General features: G+C 36.6%; 1 protein-coding gene and 1 long non-coding RNA gene across 7 annotated transcripts in view; one reads left to right on the forward strand and one right to left on the reverse strand.

The window, feature by feature from the left end:
- LOC125280593 overlaps window positions 1–507 on the forward strand; it is a 42,439-nt gene extending 41,932 nt beyond the window's left edge. For all 3 annotated transcript variants that reach the window (XR_007187662.1, XR_007187663.1, XR_007187661.1), the window contains one exon: window positions 115–507. This is a non-coding gene — a long non-coding RNA (uncharacterized LOC125280593). The remainder of the gene's footprint in view (window positions 1–114) is intronic.
- trim33 (tripartite motif containing 33) overlaps window positions 1–22,998 on the reverse strand; it is a 29,609-nt gene extending 6,611 nt beyond the window's left edge. For 2 of the 4 annotated variants that reach the window (XM_048211232.1, XM_048211230.1), the window contains exons 1-16: window positions 22,397–22,998; window positions 16,906–17,024; window positions 16,427–16,574; window positions 15,902–16,034; window positions 14,773–14,889; window positions 14,448–14,562; window positions 8,286–8,432; window positions 7,908–8,025; window positions 6,770–7,089; window positions 6,239–6,412; window positions 4,783–4,992; window positions 4,238–4,364; window positions 2,510–2,573; window positions 2,173–2,323; window positions 1,266–1,633; window positions 125–248 (exon numbers count right to left, since the gene is read on the reverse strand). In XM_048211232.1, the coding sequence (XP_048067189.1) occupies window positions 125–248; window positions 1,266–1,633; window positions 2,173–2,323; window positions 2,510–2,573; window positions 4,238–4,364; window positions 4,783–4,992; window positions 6,239–6,412; window positions 6,770–7,089; window positions 7,908–8,025; window positions 8,286–8,432; window positions 14,448–14,562; window positions 14,773–14,889; window positions 15,902–16,034; window positions 16,427–16,574; window positions 16,906–17,024; window positions 22,397–22,937 (2,976 nt within the window). In that variant the 5' untranslated portion in view covers window positions 22,938–22,998. Of the gene's footprint in view, window positions 1–124; window positions 249–1,265; window positions 1,634–2,172; window positions 2,324–2,494; window positions 2,574–4,237; window positions 4,365–4,782; window positions 4,993–6,238; window positions 6,413–6,769; window positions 7,090–7,907; window positions 8,026–8,285; window positions 8,433–14,447; window positions 14,563–14,772; window positions 14,890–15,901; window positions 16,035–16,426; window positions 16,575–16,905; window positions 17,025–22,396 lie in introns of all 4 variants that reach the window. The other 2 variants (XM_048211231.1, XM_048211229.1) reach the window with 1 other exon arrangement.
- Between the last annotated feature and the right edge of the window lie 2,759 nt (window positions 22,999–25,757).

The following is a 25,757-nucleotide window of genomic DNA, read 5'->3' on the forward strand; positions in this document are numbered from 1 at the left end:
TCTTGTAAAAACTGGTTCTAGGGCACCTTTAATGACACAAGATTCCTCAAAAGGAATCTGGGGTAAGTAATAAGGGTTCCCGATTTTCTGACTGTTACTGTGTTTGTTTCTCAGTGTGACTCACTCGTTGGTCCTCTGGACTCATTGCTGTCTCACTTTTGTCCTTCTTACTGGGTGGATCGTCATCAGAGTTGTATTCCATCTCTGGACTTGTGAGACTTCTGCAGAATGTGCACATCCAATCTCCACTGCATCAGAAGAGGGTACAACACATGATTAACACAAAAATCAGGAATTAAAGCCTTAAAACCTAAAGGGAACAGATCATAAATATTTGGTTTTTACCACTAAGTCCATTTATAAATATAAGTCAAGGTTTCTGGCACCATGAACATTTTCTGCTCTCTCTCTCTCTCTCTCTCTCTCTCTGTTATGCTACTGAACATTTATCTACCACATTATGTAAATTACTTTTATTATGATTGGCTAAACATGCACGTGCCTGAAAATCCCTCATCTCTTTCATTTGTTATACTATTTCTATGACATTTGCAGTTATTTATTTCAGTACTCATTTTGTTTTCCCAGTTTAAGTGCTAGTTGAAGGTCTAACAAAATAATTAACACAATTTAAAAAAAAAAAAGAATTGAAAAGACTTGTTCAGACTCCACCACACCCCGTACATGCCAACCCAAAGGTAAAGCTGGCCCCACCGGCAGTTAAAGGGGTCATGAATTGAGAAATCAAACTTTCCTTGATCTTTTGACATACAAGAGGTCATTATACTATAAAAATATTCTGTACGTTTCAGAATTCAAAACTTCCTCGTGAGTCCAAAAACTAGCTTTTATTTTGGATGTTTTGGATTTTGTCACATTATAATGACGTAATAATCCAACAAAAGCCATCAGATCAGTAAAAAATGCATAAAGTGACCAGGTGTAAATAGGTCCTTAGAAAATTATAAGACAACTTGCCACTGGTGGTACAACCCTTGCTTCATAAAATAAAAAATAAAAAAACAAATAAAATAAAATAATGTGCTATTGATGGCATCTTACTTTTTACATCAAATAAAAAAGCAAAAATAAAATAAAAATAATTTATGAATGCAATAATATGGTATATTAACAAAATAAAATAAAATTAAAAAAAATTAAAATTAAAATTTATGATTAGAAATGCTAAAAATACAATAAAAGTCATAAGATTTTAAAGACTAAATGTGTTGCATCATTTGTATTAATAAAGCCACATTCTTTACCTGGGAGAAGATTTGAGTGTTGGGATATGGCAGGTCATGTGGAAGACTTTAGGACAGCGATCACAGCACAGCAGTTCACCTCCATTCTGACACACCGCGCACCAGTCCTCATTCGGGTCGTCTTCCTTTCCTACAGTGGTCTGGCTGTTGGCGTTAGCAGTGCTTCCCCGCTGACTTCCATTTGACCCTGTGTTCCCATTGGTTAGAGGTGCGCTGGAGTTTGGGTTCGTACAGGATGAGAGATGATCGCTCTGTGGTTCAGATTTAACATTTTCACCTAGTGTTCTTAAAATGTCCTGGACTGAACCGGTGGACACAGAGCCGAGGATGGGAAGAGGGGGAGTTAAGCTTCCTTCTGGGCTGCTCATCTGGTTAAGGAGGAATAAGAACAAGACAGATATTGTGCAACATGAAACAAACTGTATCAGATCCAGAAAGAACAGGTTTAGCTTTTTGTTTTTTTTTGGATCAGATTTCACACATTAAACTTTTTTTTATTAATGTACAAAAAATGAAGCTAGATACTGCAGAGAAAAATCATGCTTTTCATTCACAATTTAATTTAACGTTTCAGCTAATTTTCATCTTAAATATTCTCTTTTTAGTGTCCTTGTTACATGTACTTACTATAGTAATAACAGTAAATTAATTACATTATTAAAAGCAACTAACCCTAAAATAAACCCTTACTCTAAACCTATAAAAAGTGCATTCTGTTTATTAATATTACTCAGTACTTATTTTTGTAAACACATTGTAAAAAAGAACACCTTAAAAAACAACTGTGCTATATGGGGTCTCTTTACAAAAACAAGCTTTTTTGAGTCCAAGGAGATTAAAGAAAAGAAACAAATGGAAACATGTGGGACTAAGTGACGAGTGAAAACTGCAAGCTGAAGATAAATACCATGCAAGCACTCCGTCTGCCATCTTTACAGCGTTCTGTTTTGACGTTTGCTCCAGAATAGCTACACTCTTCCTCAACTCCCGGTTCCTGTTTGACCTTCACCTGATCCACTGTCGTATTCCCCGTTCCAGGTCTACCGGCTGACCCACAACTAAACACACAAACAAACGAAAGACACACCATAACAATTCTGTATGCAGTCTCAACAATATTCTGAAATCAAATATATAATTGTCTTTGTTCAGATATAGTTCTAAGCTATAATTAACAGCTGTAAAAAAAAGAAGTCAATTTTAAATATTAAAGGACTGAGGTAAATTACACATTGAATGCTGACCTGCCCCGACTGCCCGTGCTTGACGTGCTGGACGGACGAGCTGGAGTGTGAGAATTAGATAAACCTAATGAAGAAGAGACACGGAGAGAGAATGTTAAAACGTTAAAAATCAACTTATAGGGAATGAAAACCCAAAAATTATCAAAATTATCCCATGATTTACTCACCCATAAGCCATCCAAAGTGTATGTCTTCTTTGAGACAAACACAATTGGAGATATATTTAGAAATATCCCGGCTCTTCCAAGCTTTATAATGGTAGTGAAAGGGAGGTGCGATTTTAAAGCCCAAAAAATGCATCCATCCATCACAAATATAATCCATACGGCTCCAGGGGGTCAATAAAGGCCTTTTGAAGCGAAGCGATGGGTTTTTCTAAGAAAAATATCAATATTTAAAACTTTATTAACTATAATAACTAGCATCCAGCAGACAGCTGAATGCATCCAATTTGCAGCGGAAGAGTATGCGGAAGTGCAGATGATAACACAAAACAAAACACTGGTCACAAAGTCTGAAAGGATCATTTTTAAAGAGAAATGTCAGAGGATTTCAATATAAGAGAAGAGGAGCTTGAGTTTGTTGCCCAGCCCCTATTTGTTTAAACCACGAGAGGCGTCCAAGCTGACGATACTCCTACATCCTGCGTCATACATCGCACACGGTTACTCTTGTTGCTCAAGTCGACTTGCACAGTATGCGCACGGCTGTCTGCCAGAAGCTAGTTATTTTAGTTTAAGTTTTAAATATGGATATTTAAACCCATCGCTTCACTTCAGAAGGCCTTTATTAACCCCCTGGAGACATATGGATTATTTTTATGATGGATAGATGCATTTTTTTGGGCTTCAAAATCTGGCCACCCTTCACAACCATCATAAAGCTTGGAAGAGCCAGGATATTTTTAAATATATCTCCGATTGTGTTTGTCTGAAAGAAGATAGTCATATACACCTAGGAAAGCTTGAGGGTGAGTAAATCATGGGATGATTTTCATTTTTGGGTGAACTATCACTTTAATATATGATGATGATTATTGCTGACATGACGATGAAACTATGGATGCCAATTAAGTGTCATAAGAAATTGCATTTAATGACCTTAACTTACTTATTCACATTGAATCATAGAAATAATTTACAAATGTATTTCATTTAAGGCTTTGTATAAAAAAATAAAAAATTATAGAAAGGCACATTTTATTGCCTTTCTATATACGCTTAATTTCCTTTTTTGAAATAAAAACAACAACAACAATCATGGTAATAAAATAAGCATGATGAAGTGAAATGCATATATATATATATGCTAGCTAGAGTTGTTGGTGAGATTGGTTGTGTGGTGAGGTAGTACACCATTTGGCGCGCATTAACGTTGGCAGTGGGGCTAATGCAGCCTTAGCTCCAGGGTTGGTGCGTATGGTTGCACTGGAGATAATGCCATACGGAGCCAGAGGCACTGAGCATGCATTAATGTGCCAGCAGAGCCAGCACAGCCTTAGCCCCTCCGGTTGGCGTGTATGGCTGGATGGGAGTTTCAGCCATACGGTACTGAAGGCACGGAGAGTATGGCATATATAAATATTATACATATAAAATACTAATCTGCATGAATATTGCATGACATTATTTAAATGTATGCTAATCTACACTGACATTTGGATGCCAAACAACGTGTCAAAAATTCATGTCAAAGGTCTGTTGCAAAAATTGCCACATGCTGGAGTACCTGATGATCCTGGGGAATGTGTAGAAGGTCCCGGTGAGGGATTGGTGGGGCCAACAACAGGATACGAACTAGCAGAAATATATCGACTGAGGAGGTTATCCAGTGTGCTCGAACCGGCATCTTCAAGCTGGTGATAATGAAAACAAAGTCAGTTTATTGCAACACAAGAGCTCTAAAACAATTCAGCTTTGGTTATGAAGCATCTGTTATATGAAGAACAATAATAGCAGATCCAAGTATAGGGATTGTCTTTGTCTCGTTGCCTTAGGTGCCGTAAACGTAATTATGTTTAGAACCTTTATTGCATTTGGGCCCAAAAGTTATTACATTTAAATGCTTTATTACATTTAGGCCCAAAAGTTATTACATTTATGTCCTTTATTACATTTCCACCCAATTATTAGATTTGTGCCCTCATGATCACGCATTCTGGGGTTTGAACTTACAACCTTTGGGTTACCAGGCCAGATCTATAACCACTAAATCTCACAACAGCATCTAATCATCTGACAATCAGTCTTAAGAAAATGCATCGGTAAAGTTACCTGAATGGGAGGGATTTCAGGCAGGCAGGGCAGGTTTTCAGGGTTGGTGACTGAAGGTATGAGCTCTATGGGGCCGACAACTGGACTGGTGGGGCCGCGGTGAATATGGGCATTGGCCATACTGGCACTGGTGGGACTGGTGGGGTTGGCAGCACTAATGTTGTGTAGCGACGCCACAGGGAAGGGGCCAGCATGCCCAGGATTAGAGTGCTATGAGGGGAGGAAAAAGGGAAAGGTGTTGGAAAACGGCAAAAACACTTTCACAAAGCAGGCATATTCACTTTTCTGAATGTGGAATATGGTATGTATACGAGTCATAGGTAAAATGCAACAATTTTTTTTTTCTCTCATGCAAAAAATGAGAAAAAAATATGATATCTAGTCTGACATCTGAAAAGCATTTTACACTCCAGTCTCCATGTTAAACACACTGCATGTTAAAATAATTACAATATGAATAAAAATAATGTGTTAGCAGCTCCAAGAAATAATTGCATACTAAAGAAAACCATACTTTATAGTACTCACTACTTACTGAAATAACGACACTCTAATGTTAAAAATTAAACATTTTATTAGTTTAATAAATTATTTAAAGATTAATATTTTATTTTAAATATATATATATATATATATATATATATATATATATATAGCCAAAGGTTTTGGGACGCCTGCCTTTATGTGTACATGAACTTTAATGACATCCCATTCTTAATCCCTAGGGTTTAATATGGAGTTGGCCCAACCTTTGCAGCTATAACAGCCTCAACTCTTCTGGGAAGGCTTTCCACAAGGTTTAGGAGTGTGTTTATGGGAATTTTTTACCATTCTTCAAGAAGCACATTTGTGAGGTCAGGCAGTGATGTTGGCGAGAAGGCCTGGCTCCCTGGCTGGGAGCATGAAATTGTCCAAAATGTCTTGGTATGCGCATTAAATAATCGAAGCCTTTGCCAAATCGTGATAAATCGTGCAGTCCTAATATATATATATTATACAAATATATATTTGATATAATAAACAAACACATTTTAATAAATCAGTTTAACATCAGTCCCACTGTCCCATATAATGGTTACATAATTGTTATAGTTTCTACCCACAGTCCAACCATTATTTAATATGCAGAAATTAATATTTTTTCATAACTAAACATTGGTCACAGGCAAAGTTTCCCATCTCAGGACAGAGGACAATATTAAAAACCTGCAATTTTATTTCCCTACTATCTCCAGTGTGGGCCAGTGACTGTGTGATGTCACGCTTTGTTGGTGTCAATAACAGAAATGCTCACTCTCCTAGATCACAATAATTGCAGATACTCGATCAGAACAGATCCAAAAAAGCATCTTAAATTTTCTTTCACTTCTTCTGTTCTAATAGAAATCAATAACAGTAAAGAAAAGAGTGTGACATTTGGGTTTGTCACGTGACATGCTGGAGTATCTGCACTGACCTGTCTTTGAAGTTGAGGCTGCATCATGGGATACGGCTGGCCATTGAGTCGGGGTTGCGCCGAAGGCATGCGGTTCTGCGCTGATACCATGCGCAGGTGATGAGGTGGATACATGTGGGAGGAGCCATTAACCCCACCCCTCTGGAGGGCCTGCATACTAATGAGCCTCGGAGGCTAAAAAGTGAGAAAGAGGAAGAAATTATGTCCTGGTACTTACATGAACAAATCGTACAATCAGGAATAAATCAACAAATATTTATTAGAATAAACCAAATATAATTCTGCTGACATATATTCTGAACCAATCATAAGGTTAATTCAAAAACAAATTTCCCTTTCTGGAGAAAGGAAAAAATTCAAGGAGAGATGTACCACTTTTAACAATGTTGGTGTCATCTGACAAATACGAAGCTTAACCAGCAAGACTTCATTGGTCATCAACTTCCGCCCAAAGACAATGCTGGTCTACCACCTAGACCAGAATAAACCAGATATACATGGAAAGCAGGAAAGATCTAATCTCTAACTTACCTGCTGTATCATCTGTGGTGGACCTCCTTGTCTGGGATGCTGGGACATCTGTGAGGCGATACGCATCTGCTGCTGAATTTGTTGCTGATGTTGTTGTTGTTGTTGTTGTTGTTGTTGCTGTTGTTGTTGCTGCTGCTGCTGCTGTTGGTGCTGATGCTTCTGAGCTATCGCAGCCTGCTGCATGTGCTGCAACCTCAGTTGGGCCAGGTTGATCTGTCCTGAGTGCTTACCAGGGTGGTTGTGACTGGGAGAAATCTGCTGATTGACCATCATGCCAGGTGGAGGAGCAGTATGTGGCACTTTTTCAATAACAAGATTGCCTGAACGAAAAAGGAAAGCAGGGATCAATGCATCTTGAAGCATGTAAATGCTAATTCACACCAAGTCTGAATTTATGTCACTCTCTGAAGAGTTTACCAAATAAACAAAAATAAAATAATGCAGTATGATATTTTGGAGGACATGTTTAATTTTACAAAATTAAACAAAATTAAATAAATAAATAATGACCACATTATGATTTCAGACATAGGCCCAGTTTCACAGACAGGGCTTAGATTAAACCAGTGGCCGGTTGCATAAACCACTTAGACTAGTCTTAAAAGTTAAGACACTAATGTTTTTCTTGAAGAGTGGTCCTAATTTTTTAAAGCCTGTTACATAAAAAGGTAGATTGGTGTAATTTGAATTAGAAAAATAACATTGATTACCCCTTGGTTAACTGCAAGTCGGTCAAACTAGTTCTTAAGACACAGTCTTAATATAGTGACTAAGTTTATGCAACTGACCCCTGGATTAGGAATTAGACCAATTAGGACATTTGAGTAGCTTACAATACAATAAAATAAATTAAAATAACATAAAATTAAATAAAAAAAATAAAATGCCCACAATATGATATTTCAGACACAATGTGCATTTAAATAAAAATAAAATAACAACAGTATGATATTTTCAGACACAATGTGCATTTAAATAAAAATAAAACAAAATAAAATAACAACAGTATGATATTTTCAGACAAAGTTTAATTTTAAAATCTGGTTGTGCATGTTTGTCACTAAAATTTGGACATGGCTTCTCTGTGTGCTATAAAAACAGGTTTTAGCTGCAAGTTAAGTTAAAGTTGAGTCAATACCAAGGTTAACCACATTCTTGGCCCAGAAGGTGGGGTCGCAGAAGAAGCGGACTGCTCCATTACTTTGAGGTACTGGGTCCACACGGGCCTTCATAATGAAACGCAGCTGGTACGTGATCTACAGAGTTGAGAAAGCCCAAAAAAGCAAATGAGGAAAGACACAAAGGAGAGAATCTAAGTCTACAACAGCAATGCTTTTTTGTCATTTAAGTAGCTGACAAGCTTTGTTTGAAATATAAATGGAATCTCCAAAGACAGAACTGTGATTGTTGGAATCACAGTTGGTGTAATGCCAGTACAGATTACACATTTGCAAAAATGGTACCTAAAAGAAAAGGAAACAGTGTTTTTGTGAGAGAAATAAGCGTTGCGGCTGACCAGTCTCTTGCTGTAGAGAAGGGCTGTACTGCTTCCATTGCTGATGGCCCAGTTGGTGAAGTTAAGCACATGGATGATCTGCTGGGCCAGGATGCTGATGTCCCTCTGTTGGCTGAGCAGCTTCATACTCCTTTCTTTGGTCACACTCTTTATATGAATGAAGAGGGAAGAGAAGAATATTAAGAATGACTGAAATGAAACAAATTCTGGACTTGCAAGTGTCAAACCATAAACTTGAGAGGCCGAGGGATAATGTGCTCACGTGTCGAAAACTTTGTTAGACTAATACAAAACAAAACTAGATAACACACAACCAGATCCCATTATAGTCAATACAGCAGTTTACACAATGTTATTTTAGTATTATTTTTATATTATAGTATTCCTTTTTTGAATAGCTTTTATTTTTATATTTTCAGTTTTATTTTTATTTTTAGTTTAAGTTTTAGTCATTTTGTTTTGCACTTTTGTAATTTTTATTAGATGTTGTTTATCTTAAATATTTCTATTCAGCTTTAATTCGTTTTTATTAATTTTACCACATTTCAGTCAGGCGATCTTTGTTTTTGTTTTTAAGTTTAAGGTTTTCATCTACTATTTATAGTTCATTTTATTTCAGCTTTATTTTAATTATCGATAAAAGATTTAGTTTCCAACAACCACAACACTGGTTTACACTGAAATGTGCAATGTGGTAATATGACACGTATTTAAATGGACATCCTGTTTCTATGTCACAATGCACAGTGCCTCCAGCTACTTCATATTCCCCATCCATCTAAAACAAAACATAAAAAATGACAACCACTGCATCAAAGAACTCAAGTAGCCAGTTTTGTCATTGTTTAGTTCTCAAGTGGAAATGTGGGCCATCTGCAATATCTGATGCATGTAGTCAGAAGACCCCGCTCATGAAATTTCATACCAGGTATCGATGACTACGGCCCTGTTTCCACCTGGTATTAAGATGCGTTTTGGTCAGTCGGCTCACATGTAGACGAGAGAGACGCATACTTGTTTACACCTGGTGTTTTAATCCATCTCTTTTGTCCACTTTCAACCACTTCTGTCCTGATTTCTTTGAGGGGAGGGTCTGTGGGCGGGTAAATGGTTTTTTTCAGGCACAAAACGTTTTACACCCTGTATTTATTGTTGTCTACTTGTGATCCGATCGACCAAAACGCATCTTAATACCAGGTGGAAATCTGTCCCCTGCTCACCGCTTGTGATTGGATCACCAGAGTTGGACACGTTAACATCAGGTGTAAACATGGTCTCTATTGCTTAAAGTTTCACTAGACTTGAGGGGCTTCAACAGTGAAGACTCCCTGAAGATGAAACACCATTAAACACTGTGACATCTGCCGGGCTCGATTCATCACTGACTGGTGTGAATCGCAGTCAAAGGTGTCAATTGGGGCTAATTTGAGTTGAGCCCTGAAGCACAGTGTTGTAGGTGTCTGATAAACAGCACTGCCCCTTTCAGACATTCAGCACTTCCACATTTGGCCTCTCACAAACCAAAATCATCCTTAAACATGCAATCCTTGTCCTTCAGATATTGATACATTGTTGAATTTTGCCTGGAGGGGATTGTATTTATGTCTTGCATCATTCACTTGTAAACTGGTGTCCTTTCTTTCTTACACTAGCAGTTTTGCTCCAATTCAAACAATCAGTAAAGCTTCCCCCACAGCAATTTGCAAAGTTTATGGCATGTGATAAGATTCACACAGTGTGGTGGCTAGAAAGAAAAAAAAAAACAATGACCTTATTCTACTAGGTATTAACATGCATCTCAGGTGATCTGATCACAAATGGTCAGCTGAGACAAATCACTGTTTACATCTAGAATTAACATGCAGCTCCAAAGCATCTGCTACGAGTACTTGCAAGTAGATTTTGTGTCTCAATACATGCATCACTAACTGCATGTTAAATATACACTCGTATACTTTTTACTCTCACCAGTGTTAATTTTGTTGACAAATAATTTGTGTCATTTTCGTCAATGACATTTTTCACAGAGGAAAACGAGAACGACTAATAAAAACGAGACTAAAATGTTAGGGAGGGACGATTTGGGAAGAGAGCCAGTCAGAACTGATGTCCTGCGTGTTAGATGCACAAATTTGAATTGCATGTCTCATAAAACGTTCAAAGCTGTAAACGTCTGGGAGAAAGAGAAGAGCAGACATATGGATAGATCTGAAAAAGCGACACAAAAGAGAGCTCTATTAGGTACAGTTTTCTGTGCGCACACAGCCATGCACACAGAAAGCGCATCTCAGTGCACAAGTATGGAATTGAGCCCTCTTTTGTGTCTTTTGACACCTGAACAGACAAATACACACAACATTATGTCAAAATGTACGTTTTGGAGAGTATTCAAGTAAACAGTCTTGTCACAGTCAGTTATGTCTTAAGAAAACATATATAGTTGTGAGAATATCGGATGTGCATCAGTGTATTTTATCCCAGCATTCGGTCTTAAAGTGACAGCAGCCTAATAAACATGCTGCTGTCTGTGCCCTTAATATTAATCAAACGACAAAAGACAGAAAAATCACTCACTGCTTTTGATTTATTATATTTAATTTATACAAATAAATATGTCTGCTTGAAAGAATAATGTGTGCAAGTTGTTATAAAGAATAAATATATCATTCATTGAAAAGACCACCATATGTTCTTCTTTAGGAGATTTATTTAAGATAATGTTAGGTCACAGCATTTAAATGTGTGTCTGTATTGCATGTTCAAATTTTTATCATTCATATTAACAGGTTAACAGATATTTTCTTCAGGAGTAGCCTATATAATGAATAGTGATCGACCGATGTATCTGTTTACCGATATTTTTCCCGATATTTAAGCATTTTTCCATAATCGGGTATCGGTTTTGTAATATCGGATTCGCCGATTTACGGCGCCATCTTGTGGCCGTTTTGAGATTTCCGCCATTGCAGCCCGGGCGTCTGAGGAGATCAGTCAACAACAACTCAGTGCACAGGTAAAGTATATGTTCTACTTGGTTTGCTTTAATTAATCAACTTTATTTAACATAACAGACATGCACAAATGAGATCTGAGACATAAATTCCTGATATAGTTAATTTATGCAGCTTGTTTCTAAACAATTGAGACGAACTCATTGAGTCACGTAGTGTAATTATTCATGTCCTGCCCCAATAAAGACGTAACTTTACATGAATTAAATAAAACAGACATGAATGAGTGCATGTTGAAAATAAAAGCGCTGAATTTAATTCTCTGTTGTATTTGCTCACCATTAGTCTAGAAGAAAAAGTTCGTTCATATTGCTTAGCAACTGACGGATGATCAGGAGGCTTAACCACAGCCACTGAATGAAACTTTTGACAAGATTATCTTGTTTAAACACCCTAGATTATATTATCATTTACTACATAACAATTATTTCGCTAATACACATATAAATATAGCCTACCGCTTTGCGGAAATTAATTATTTATTATCTCCATGCGCGATCGCGGTTGATTAAGTTATAGTCAAACAGCACTTGTCAGTTGGCATTTCATGATTTAACGTTAGATTAAATTTAGATCATAAAATGCCAACTGACAAGTGCTGTTTAACTTTATATAGTCTCGAAAAAAAAGTTCGTTCATATTGCTCAGCACCTGAATGGGTTGATGATCAGGAAGCCTCAAGCACGGCCACTGCATGAAATTTTTGACAAGATTATCTCGTTTAAACACCCTAGATTATATAATCATTTGATTTACTACATAACCATTATTTAGTTAATACATTTATCATTTGTGTTGTAATAATTGTCAAAAACAGAAGTATAACAGTAAATAAATATCGGTTCTGCATATCGGTTATCAGGTACATAAACATGCAAATAATCGGTATCGGTATCGGTTATAAAAAATCAATATCGGTCGATCACTAATAATGAATCTACAGGAGTAGCCTATATAATGAATCTACAGTAGTAAAATCTAATGGGTTTAGTTAAAATCTTACAATATTTAGTTGACTAAAACTAAAACAATTCAGATGACTAAAATATGACTAAAACTAAATGGGATTTTAGTCAAAAGACTATGACTAAAACTAAATCAAGATTTGCTGTCAAAATTAACACTGACTCACCACAAACATGACACTCGTTATTTTAGCTGAGCAGTTGTATTAACTGAACTTTGGATCTACAAACTTCACATCTATCTTTGTTAATTTGGCAGACGCTTTCATCTAATTTGAAGTGTCTGCGCAACTGCATGATGATATTAAGGGCTTTTTTTGTATTAGATTTTCTTTTAAAGCCATAGTAAGCCTGCAGTTTAAACCCCTTGTTTTATTGTAAAGTTTGATTGGCAAGTCTTTGTCGTTTGATTCGGTTCACACATTATGAGATAGCACCAGCTTACACAGTACATAACATTAATGCACATTGTTCCTTCTCTCAATGATACTTGATGGAATACAGTGGGTACGGAAAGTATTCAGACCCCCTTAAATTTTTCACTCTTTGTTATATTGCAGCCATTTGCTAAAATCATTTTTTTTCCTCATTAATGTACACACAGCACCCCATATTGACAGAAAAACACAGAATTGTTGACATTTTTGCAGATTTATTAAAAAAGAAAAACTGAACTATCACATGGTCCTAAGTATTCTGACCCTTTGCTGTGGCACTCATATATTTAACTCAGGTGCTGTCCATTTCTTCTGATCATCCTTGAGATGGTTCTACACCTTCATTTGAGTCCAGCTGTGTTTGATTATACTGATCAGACTTGATTAGGAAAGCCACACAAAGGAAATGCCTGAAGAGCAAGGCACAGATCTGGCCAAGGTTACAAAAATTCTGCTGCACTTAAGGTACCTAAGAGCACAGTGGCCTCCATAATCCTTAAATGGAAGACGTTTGGGACGACCAGAACCCTTCCTAAAGCTGGCCGTCCGGCCAAACTGAGCTATTGGGGAAGAAGAGCCTTGGTGAGAGAGGTAAAGAAGAACCCAAAGATCACTGTGGCTGAGCTCCAGAGATGCAGTCGGGAGATGGGAGAAAGTTGTAGAAAGTTAACCATCACTGCAGCCCTCCACCAGTCGGGGCTTTATGGCAGAGTGGCCCGACGGAAGCCTCTCCTCAGTGCAAGACACATGAAAGCCCGCATGGAGTTTGCTACAAAACACCTGAAGGACTCCAAGATGGTGAGAAATAAGATTCTCTGGTCTGATGAGACCAAGATAGAACTTTTTGGCCTTAATTCTAAGCGGTATGTGTGGAGAAAACCAGGCACTGCTCATCACCTGTCCAATACAGTCCCAACAGTGAAGCATGGTGGTGGCAGCATCATGCTGTGGGGGTGTTTTTCAGCTGCAGGGACAGGACGACTGGTTGCAATCGAGGGAAAGATGAATGCGGCCAAGTACAGGGATATCCTGGATGAAAACCTTCTCCAGAGTGCTCAGGACCTCAGACTGGGCCGAAGGTTTACCTTCCAACAAGACAATGACCCTAAGCACACAGCTAAAATAAGGAAGGAGTGGCTTCACAACAACTCCGTGACTGTTCTTGAATGGCCCAGCCAGAGCCCCGACTTAAACCCAATTGAGCATCTCTGGAGAGACCTAAAAATGGCTGTCCACCAACGTTTACCATCCAACCTGACAGAACTGGAGAGGATCTGCAAGGAGGAATGGCAGAGGATCCCCAAATCCAGGTGTGAAAACTTGTTGCATCTTTCCCAAAAAGACTCATGGCTGTATTAGATCAAAAGGGTGCTTCTACTAAATACTGAGCAAAGGGTCTGAATACTTCGGACCATGTGATATTTCAGTTTTTCTTTTTTAATAAATCTGCAAAAATGTCAACAATTCTGTGTTTTTCTGTCAATATGGGGTGCTGTGTGTACATTAATGAGGAAAAAAATGAACTTAAATGATTTTAGCAAATGGCTGCAATATAACAAAGAGTGAAAAATGTAAGGGGGTCTGAATAATTTCCGTACCCACTGTATGTCTGCAGAAATAAGCAGTAACATAATCGGCCACCATTTTCTCAGTTATTTTAAGATCATCTCTGCTGTTTGTACCAACATCTTTTAATTGGAATTTCAGACCATTTCATTTTTATTGCTTTATTGATGCCTGTACACTTACCTCCAACTGCTGCAGTAGAGATTTGCCCTTCTTGTTGATTTCATTGATGAGAGTAAAGACTGCTATTTTTATCTCATGTTCCACCTTCTTATGCGTCTCAGCAACTTCTTTGATTCTAAAGGGAAAAAAGGGAACAAAAGACATTAAAAAGGCTTAGTAGTTCATGAAACGATAAATTAATACAATTCTGCCAAACATTCAATCATGTCCAGCTACTTTTCTTTAATAAAAAAAACCATCTAGAAGACTTGGCAATCGAATTTGAATGTCATCAACTATAAAACCTAAAAAAACTATAAAAACTATAAAGCAACAGAAGTCCTACCTGTTTTGCACCTGAGATGCAGAGAACTCCACAAAGTTCCTCTTTTCTTGCAACTTAGTCATGAATGTCTCAATTATGCCTTTCTGGTTTTGAAAAGCTTCTTCTAGAAACTGGTACCTGCAAAAAAAAAAACAGGTGGTGGAGGTGAAGATTATATTATACGGTGCTTTTATGTTCTTCTGTCCCTAGTGAAAAATATATATACTAAAATGTACTTGAAATACATTTATTTTGTGCCAAGTATACTACAAATACATTTACATATTTATGTGCTAAATAACAATACCCTGCAATTGGACTTTTGGTATACTAAACTGGTATACTTAAAGGCCCAGTTTCACAGACAGGGTTTAGCCTAAGCCAGGATTAAGCCTTAGTTCAGTTCGGGCATTTAAGTAGCTTTTAAACGTTCACTAGAAAAAAGCATTACTCTTGTGCTACTGAGACAAAACAATGGCACTGACATATTTTAAGATCCGTCAGTACAAGTTACTTTCAGTTACAACAGCTCAAACATGCATTTTAGCCTAGGACGAGCTTAAGCCTAGTCTGTGAAACCGGGGGGAAGTCTGCTAAACTGGAACAACTAATTTTATACTTAATGCACTTTAATTGTGCACAAGTAGTCCTGAGGTCCAAGTAAAGATATACCTTAGGTACACTTTAAATATCTTGCATTTAAAGACTGATATTATACAAAGATCAAACAATCCTTATTTATAGTGATATTAAAACACATTTTTGGCATAATATTTAGAAATGTGCATTGTGCAATAAAGAAATACTCCAAATAAAGTTTAATTGAAATTTTATATCAGTAAGTCTTAGGTGATGCATCAATAAATATGTTAATGGATTTGAAGTATACTTAGTATGAAATAAATGTATTTTAAATAGATTTTGGTATAGGTTTTTTAACTAGAGGTCTTTTTTGGAGCCACAAACTGTGGCTGACCTATTCCTTTAATGGCATGTTTTTGTTCTAGGTACTTATTCTCTCTTCATTTGATTTTCTTGTTCAAAAACTCTTTCATATATTGCCAACTGATTTAATACAGTGCAGATGAAGATGATCATTATGAAGATGATGATGGTGTATGGTTACTGTAAACAGTGTGGTCCGTCTGACCTGTGTTCTTTGTGTTCAAGCAGCTGGCAGTCTCTGCAGGTTAGAGTGTCACATGTCTCGCAGAAGAGCTTGAGGGCCTCTTGTTTGTGCACTGGACAGAAGACAGGTCTCTGGCCTGACGTCCCAACCGATTCTACAAAACAGAACCTCCCAAGTCAAATTCATCTTTTGCTGTTTATTTCTTCCCCTGACCCTCTATTCTCTCAGTCTATGACTGCCATATGTTCTCATATGCCCCTTGCCAAACTCAATCGAAAAGAGGGAAACTAAGTGGGTTAGCTCTAATGAAAACAGTGCAGGCCGAGCAAGCCACTCACTCAAAACTCTGCCTGTTGCCATAGCAACTGTACTACGACAGCCTGCTAAACGTGCAAAACAGATGCTCCACACCGTTAGTGAAACATCCCAACTCCAACAAGACCACTAGACCAAAGCATCTTCTAGCGTAATGAAAACAATCATATCACAACTGCCTTGCAAATCTAAGCAATTGAATATGGAAATGAATTGGTCTACACCACATACCAGGAGATACTTCCTCTTTTTTGCGTATTTTATGGTCCTTAGTGAATTTGACCCTTTGATGAGCTTCAATGCAGGTTTTACAGAGCCACTCCCCACATTCCACACAGAATCCAATGGCGCTGGCATTATCTTCACAGCTGGTACAAACCTGTTATAGAGCAAATAAAGGATGACATCTTTTCAAATAATGTCTAGAGGACTGAAGTATTGGTTCACAAACAATGATGAATGATAGCATCCAAGATAATAGGGGTGTGAATACCAACGAATTTGATTCTAAATCAATTTTTTGCTTAATTTGATTTCACAAAATGAAGAGCAATGCGATTCAGTAACTCTCTAAAATACATTTATGGGCTAACAGCGTTTATTCTAATTTGAAGCATTTTAAATCAATTATTCACTAATGCCAAATTAGTAGGACTGATTGAAAGATTGTTATGCTCTAGTTAAATCAAAATCACAGAGCTGATACCGACCTGTGTAGAGTTTTCCACTGATGTACTTGTGGCCTCTGAAGTGTCCTTGACAAAGTAATTGTCCACCATGTCAATCTGTTTGTACTCCTGATGGCACACCGAGCAACGCATGACGTTCACTGCATAAAAACATAAAAAAGAAACAAAGAGTTAGCAAAGCCTGGAAACAAATAGAAGAGTGATACAGGAGATTCATGCATCTATTTTTGAGTAGTGCTCACTTGAAGCCCTAGACTATAACTGACATGACAGGACAAAAAAAAAAAAAAAAAAAAAAAAAAAAGGACACTGAACAACTTGGTTCATAATACTGAAGAAAAGAAAAAAAACTGTTGTCCAGCAGTACAGTGAGGAGACCCAGGTTCTACTCCCCATAAATGGAGATATTTTAATTTTTTTAATAAACTATATTACACAGAATGGAACTACTTGGAGTTAGACTAGTAGATTGATTGATTACTATGACACATCCCTAAATACAACTGAGAAGGAGCATTGATATTTTCATAACTGACTGGATTGACCAAATTTAAACATGTGAATGGGCGATTTCCTTCAGCGACATCACTGTTTTTACCTAAAATAAATCATGCAGCCTAAGATCAAAGGTATGCATTCATGTGATGTATATATATACACACATGAATTATGTAACCAGGAAAACTACTTGCAGTCTTACAACTGGATGTCGTAAAACTGGAGAATGTCTTCATTTAAATTCCATTATGGGAAAGGAAGGAAAAAAATCTTCCTATAGGGAACGCTGAATTTCTTACTGAGGGTGCATGCATAATAAACACAAAGTAATGACGGCTTCTTAAGCATTTAAAATCCAAAAAGGATTTTGATTAATTAATAATTCATATGGTTTTATTAACTATTATTGCCATCTGCTGCAATAACTGCAATAATAGTCTGCTCTTTGTGTGCGTCATGCAGCAGCATTTCACCACAAATAATGATCTATTCATAAAACTAATTTAATTTCGTCTTAATTTAATTTGAAAACATATTGAGTGATTGGACATGCCCCTCCTCCATCCATCACATGCAACACCCCCCACCTCTTTTCCCTGACAGCCCATCAATCCCCTACAAAGCTATGGCTAGAACTAGTCCAAACCAGTTTGAGCCAGTTTGCACTGGCTCATACCGCTTTCAGCCGGTTTCCCCTAAGCACCCAGCTGCAAAACCCTGCAAATGATTGGCTAGTGAGAGCAGCTGGAGAAACACTGCACTGAAACACAGTGCACCTCACAGCTGAGTTACTCTGTAGTGATATTAACTGGAGCCATTGATGCATTGCCTGAGGCACATCTATTCCACAACACGTCACATGCAGAGCCCTGTAATGCAATCAGAATGCCTTATTATTCAAACAGAGGGTTATAAACCACTTTCTTCAATATTTATGATGCATTTAAATTATGTTTGAAGTCTTATAAAACCCAAGATCGTTAAATTTTACAACACAACTGACATTTTAAGATTCAGTCTGGCAAAATTCACAATATTCACATAACAGTACTGACAAACTAGTCTACATTATTGAAAAAATATTAGCTAGCTAAGAGCCGTTAAAATTCATAAACATGGTTTATGTATGTCTACAAAAACGGGTTGCTGATGCCAAGAAAAGTGCCTGGAAACAAAGCAAATAGACCAGACGGCTACAGTCAAGCTGAGAATAACAGTTTGACAACTTTAGTTAGACAACATGCTTGAATACAACAAAGTGCTTGTTGAGATTCAGAGTGTGTCACACGTAGTTTTCTCAGTCGGGTTACTGTGATGAGTCACTCTGGTAAACGCTGAGTTACCTCCCTCAGAACTTTAATTAAATGTCTACGACAAGCCCAAAACAAACCTGGCAAGTGAACAAACCCTTCAATTACAGATACCAAAAAAGGAGTAAACCACCAAATAACATTCTAAATTTAGGGCTTTAAAATGCAATTATTTTGAAAAAAACTGCAAAATGATTTGACTCTTACAAAACATTAAACTACATAAATATTTAATAATATCTCTTTTTTTTTTTCCAGCAAATGTCAGTAAAATTAGGTGCTTGACTTTTAGAAAATTCTGATCATCAACTAATTAGTTGATTTATTTTAATTTTCGTACATGAGGAGGATCGCAAATTATGAAATATGACTGGAATGGAATGGAAACAGGGTTGTAAATAACATGATTGTTGCAGAATAATTCGAATGGAATGGAATGGAATTCTAATGAAGGGAAACAGGGTTGCAAATAACATGACTGTTGCAGAATAATTCTAAATTACACTAACACTCTGCAATTTGCAGAAAAGTGCAAAATTACAGAATTTTCATTGATAATTTTCCATACAACAACTTGAACATGGCTGAATGACTGAGCTTGTGGAATTCTGTCAAAATTACAATTTGTGCAAAAAAAAAAACCCAAACCCCCCCAGCAAAAACAGATTATTTACTTGTTTTTGCCTATTAAAATTGGTTAATTAAAAAAAAAAAAAAAAAAAGAATTTCATATTCAACAGAGTAAGTCTAAATTCTGACATAGAAGGATTTAAATTTTTGGATACATTTGAGAAGGTAGACTTCTGAATTGGGAATCTTAAAGGGTTAGTTCAACCAAAAATTAATATTCTGTCATTTATTACTCCCCCTCACGTCGTTCCACACCTGTAAGACCTTCGTTCATCTTCGGAAAACAAATTAAATTATTTTTTGATCAAATCTGATGGCTCAGTAAGGCCTGCATTGCCAGCAATAACACTCCCTTTTTCAATGCCCATAAAGCTACTAAAAACATATTTAAAACAGTTCATGTGACTACAGTGGTTCAACCTTAATATTATAAAGCGAGGAGAATATTTTTTGTGCACCAAAAATAACAAAATAGCAACTTTATTCCTCAATATCTAGTGATGGGCAATTTCAAAACACTGCTTCATGAAGCTTCGAAGCTTTACGAATCATTTGTTTCGAATCAGTGGTTCATAGCGCCAAAATCCCATGATTTTAGTAAACGAGGCTTCGTTACATCATAAGTGTTTTGAAACTTCAATTGTTCACGTGACAGTTTGATTCACGCTCTGAACCACTGATTCTAAACAAATGATTCATAAACAATCGAAGCTTCATGAAGCAGTGTTTTGAAATCGCCCATCACTAGATATTGTTAAATAAAGTCACTATTTTGGTATTTTTGGCGCAAAAAAAGCATTCTAGTAGCTTTATAATATTAATGTTGAACCACTGTAGAATGAACTGTTTTAAATATGTTTTTAGCTTTCTGGACATTGAAAAAGGGAGTGTTATTGCTGGCGATGCAGGCCTCACTGATCCATCGGATTTTTCAAAAATATCTTAATTTGTGTTCTGAAGATGAATGTAGGTCTTACGGGTGTGAAACGACATGAGGGTGAGTAATTAAAGACAAAATTTTCATTTTTGAATGAACTAACCCATTAAGTTAGATAGTAATAGTTAACCTTGTCTAATCATTCTTGCTATGAAAAACATGGGATTCATGCCTGTAATCATGCATTAAAAAAAGTAATGTGACACCAAAGTCTACCCTAGTAGTTAACAAACCTAACAATGCAAAAAGAAAAAAAAAGCCTAGCAAAATATTCTGCAGTGTAATGAGCGCTGATGCAATATGAGAATATTGATCTGATGGCATTCTGCGATAACAGTGAAGAGTTGGTTTAGAGAAGTGAAGAGGTAAATATGCATCAGTGATCGCTGATGTGGGTGAATAACCACACACAAAATAAAAAGAAAGTAGCTTTACATGCTGCAGCTAATGCTGAATCTAGTTAATTTATTATTAACTACAATGCATGGTGCTAACTTATTACAAGAAACGCAAGCATAACGAAATTATAATACTCTGCACTGACTCAATGGCAAAGCAAGTGCACTGAACAATATTCAGATTGATCATCTGCTCTCCACTGCATCAATAATCAGAGATAAACACTCCAACACACAATGCTAAAAACTATGCATCAAAAAAAAAAAAAACGATCACCACAGCAGCGCTTCTAGACTGATTTACCAGCAAAAAATGCAGCATTTGGGGATGACAGTGTGTATTGTCAAAGACAACCATTGTGCATGAATGAGTACATGATCTGGGGTCACAAGCCATGACCCCTGCATTATCAATTCCTCTGGACAGTTAATCCTAGTTACCTCGTGTTTGACCACATTAGTTCACTGGTGGCACAAATATAGTGACAGCACTAAATCTGATCATCAATAATACATAGACAATGATGTGTCAAAATATCAGGACCACTTGACTAATAAACTGGATCAGCAACTAAATGAGCTTGTCCACTGAGCCCATCACTCTTGATTGACACCTGTCACATAATTTGACAGAGCATGCAAGAGGCTGCAACATCTATACACTCAATATAACTCAAATCAAAACGAATTTAGGCGAGACAGACTGTTTTAAAAGGTTAGTTCATTAGAGAATCCATCATTAGCATGTAAAGGTGGGTTAAGAGCAGGGGTTTTCAAAATAGGTCACAAAGGGGGGCTAGACATCTGTGGAAATTTTAGAAAAACACAGTGTAAAGTCAAGTACATTTTAATTATATAAAATGATATATTGTTTTGAAGCAGCTTCACAGAAACTTATAATGTTAATGTTAGTAATATCTTCATGCCTTACAGTTGCATTTAGCAAATTTGAGCTGGACAATAATATTTTCGATGACAATCACAAAGCCGAGATTTGCTATATAGAATATATTGCTTTACGTGAGTATACAGTATGTACGAGAATACAGTTGGATATACTTGTATATAGACGAGACTGTTTTGATTATATAAATATATATAGAGAGGGAGAGAGAGAGAGAGACAAAATAAACAATGAAGCAACTGCCATTTGCAATATAGTAAATATTGACAATAAAGTAAAAATAAACATAAAAATTAAGATTAAATCAATGATTTAAAAAATGAATGAATAGATAAATAAACATCTAACAGTATAGTACTATAGTGAGCATAACAAAAAAATAATAATGTAACATAATAGAAAAATATTTTCCAAATAATATTTTATACATATTTATCATATAAATTTTTCTACAGTATATATTTGTTTTTTGCACATAAACATATATAAATGCTTTTCAGATTTTAGGATAGGGGTCCCTTGCACATATTTGGGGGTCTGTGGCATCTAAAAGATTGAAAACCCCTGGGTTTGTGCATCCATATGAACACAGAGAAAATACTGCTGGTGTTCAACTAACTTCACATGATTTGCTGAACCGTACTTAAGTTCTGACAGTTATCAGTGTATTGAAATAAAAACCAAACGCATGGGTTAAACACCAAACAGCACCTGATGATCTCACATGTATGTGACTGCACATCATCACGTGTAAACAGTTGCTAAACAGCGATGGATTGTTTCTGGATTGTTGGGGACAGAACTGACAAAGCTCACTTCCCTTTTCCTAACTTACCAATACGAGTGTCCTGCCCATGGGGCCCTTGCACCGGGACGGTGATCTTCCGTTCCGGCTGCGGGATGCACTTGAGGCAGAAGGAGTGCAGGCAGGGAAGGAGTTTGGGTTCACAGTCACGGTTCTGGAGACTCTGTTTACACACAGCACACGTATCCAGTAGGTTTAACGGGGCGGCAGGGGTCGAAGAGGCGGAGGATGCTGCTGGAGGAGGCGACATCTCGTTAACGACAGCGGGTGATGGACCAGCAGCGGTGCTGTCCGCTGACGAGGACGTCGACGGCGGCGGCGGCGGTGGTTCAGTGCTCTCGGCATTTGGGGTTCCGTCTGTAGCGCCGCCGCTGCCGCTGGATGTCGTCAGAGCTTCGGGAACGGTCTCTTGAGACTTGGGCTCGTCTGCTCCTTCCTTCGGGTCTGCGTCGATTAAAATGATCGCTTCGGGGTCCTTTGCGCCGCCGTCTCCGTTATCTTCTGTTCCCGAAGCCTCTACCTCCATATTTGCGGAGCTCTCCGTACAATCTTGGCCTTTGTTGTCCGCCATCTTTGCTCCTCTTTGAACCGCCTGACGTTCGACGCGCTCAGAAAATCCGATGTGTTTGACGTCATTCCGTCGCTCTCATGTTCGTCACAGAGAATGACCAACTAGACTTTTTAAAGTAACGTTATTTATTTTTAATCTAGTAAAGGATAAATACTGTTTCTCTTTAAAGGATATTATTGTGTACTATGAAAACAATGTTAACAAAGCTCTTGAATACATCGTTAACTTACTAATTTTATATACATAAACAAAAATGCTTAAATTCATCCCCAATATTTAAGGTATTTTTAGTTGAATTTGATTGTTTTATATGAAATCTCTGAAATTGTTAAAAAACAAAAAATCATTAACATGCTTAAAATATTGATTTTATTTTCGGATCCCCTGTTACTAATTAATATCACACTTTGTATTGCTCTGTCTTGTGCTATGCTCTGTTTGTAAATTGTTCTATTTTCATTAATAAAAAATAAAAAAAAAGAAAGAAAAAAAATTAAAGTAACGTTATCCATATTGTGAATTACTAAATGAAAGAAATATCATAAGGTTGCATTTGGCGTCAATTCATATTATATACGTAAATTTACATTGTAATTACAATAAAATATTTTTTATTAAAAAAAATTTTTTTATAAATGTTTCTATACTCTGTATTTCTATTTCATATTGTCGCTTTTTTGCTATAAGTTGCATTAATCGCATGCTGTGCAATGGCTATATTCTGAAAATCAATAAAAAACTATATCACAGATACCTGATGATGAAACAGAAAGTTTTATTATTATTTTTTATTATTATTATTTTTGGGAGGGGGGGTCATGGGTACTTAGTCTTTTATAATATAATATAATAAAATATAATATAATATAAAATAATAATATTTCTTACATTTCAAGTCTAAACTGCAAAAGTCCGCAGCACATGCAAATACAGAAACGCGTTGCAAAAGTCCGCAGCACATGCAAATACAGAAACGCGTTGCAAAAGTCCGCAGCACATGCAAATACAGAAACGCGCTGCAAAAGTCCGCAGCACATGCAAATACAGAAACGCGCTGCAAAAGTCCGCAGCACATGCAAATACAGAAACGCGCTGCAAAAGTCCGCAACACATGCAAATACAGAAATGCGCTGCAAAAGTCCGCAGCACATGCAAATACAGAAACGCGCTGCAAAAGTCCGCAACACATGCAAATACAGAAATGCGCTGCAAATAGCACATACCAGGCCTGGCGATCTCAAGCCCCTTCTGTGATGATCTGAATGATGATGATGATGATGATGATGAGGATGAGGATGATGATTAGGCTACTTTTAGAATTAAATTAATATTTTAATTTGCCCCGCAATAATTTATAGCGCATCATGCATAACCGACGCGCTGTAATAAGATTAGCTAACAACTCATTTAAAAAAAATAATTTGTTTAACACCTACATCTCTTCTCATTTTTTTCACTATGTATGGACCACAAGAGAAATATTAAGAAATAAATTAAGGTTAAATAGTGTTATCAGAACATGTTGAAGTAGAGCTCTCATTGCTGAGTTTTTAGTTTCACTTTCTGCAGTGAATAATTGACTGGGATTTCAGACATAAAATCAAGTAAATTAATAAAAAATATATTATTTATTATTAATAATATATTTAACGCAATATATTTTGTTTATCTTAACATGATCGTATGTGTATTATGAGGCTTATTTGCAGTGCATTTCTGTATTTGCATGTGTTGTGGACTTTTGCAGCGCATGTGTTGTCAAACTGTTGAAGATGTTTTCTTTATTTGCTGGTGTTTTTTCTATTTGCATGTGTTTTCTTCATTTGCAGCACGTTGAGCTCTCTCGGCCACCATATTTTTCTCTTTCTTTGATCTCTTTCGAAAGTGAGCTGTTTGTAGGCAATTATTGCGTCTTTCACTATTTGTGTTAAAGCTGCACTCAGTCATTGTTTCCTCGTTAAATTTTTTTTACAGAAAAATAACTGAATAGAAATTCATTTACTTTATCATTCATGAGATGTTGTCTCCAGTCACATCAGTAACAAAATAAAAGCTCTTCTATTTTACATGGTGCAGGTCGCCTCATGGGGGCAGATATGTTGAGATCACGTGATCATGTCTTTTGCAGATGGAAAAAAAAGGTAACCAAACAGTTAATTCTGTGGAAGTCAGTGGGGCCCATCAACTGTTTGTTTACCCATATTCTTCAGAATTTCTTGTGTTCAGCAGAAGAAAGAATCTCATACAGGTTCTATCCCTTTAATACATTAGAATTGAAAGTTTACTTCGAGACTGATGTAACTTTATTTATCAGTTGGGAGCTTTCTTCATGAGCAAGACAAGTTAAAGTTTTTTAGATTCTGAAATATGGAATATTAAAATATTATTGTCCCAAGCATGATGGGGGAGATAGTAACCAACAAAGGTTCATTTAAATCACGTTAGAATCAGTCTTTTTTTATGTCATGCTAATAAGCAGTGTGAAGTATTTTTGGAGTAAATAACACCCAATTAAGCAAGATATTAAAAATACCTTAAGACCCAGAAACAGACCACTAACTGCAACTGAACAACCACGGTTGAATGTAAAAATGTAAAACACAAGTAGCTTACTTTGAACAAATTTAAATTACTCAAAACAAAAGTTAAACGTTCAAGGTAAAGCAAAAGTTAAGCTAAACTTCAACATAAGATTTTTTTTTTTTTTTACTATTCTATTTTCTGTCTAATACATGTCCCTACAGCTACATCTACAGTTTGTTAATGTAGCATAACAACATGAATGACATAAGACAGGAATGAAAAGTGACCAAATCAAGA

Source organism: Megalobrama amblycephala, linkage group LG12 (genome assembly GCF_018812025.1).
Source record: "Megalobrama amblycephala isolate DHTTF-2021 linkage group LG12, ASM1881202v1, whole genome shotgun sequence".
NCBI lineage: Eukaryota > Metazoa > Chordata > Actinopteri > Cypriniformes > Xenocyprididae > Megalobrama > Megalobrama amblycephala.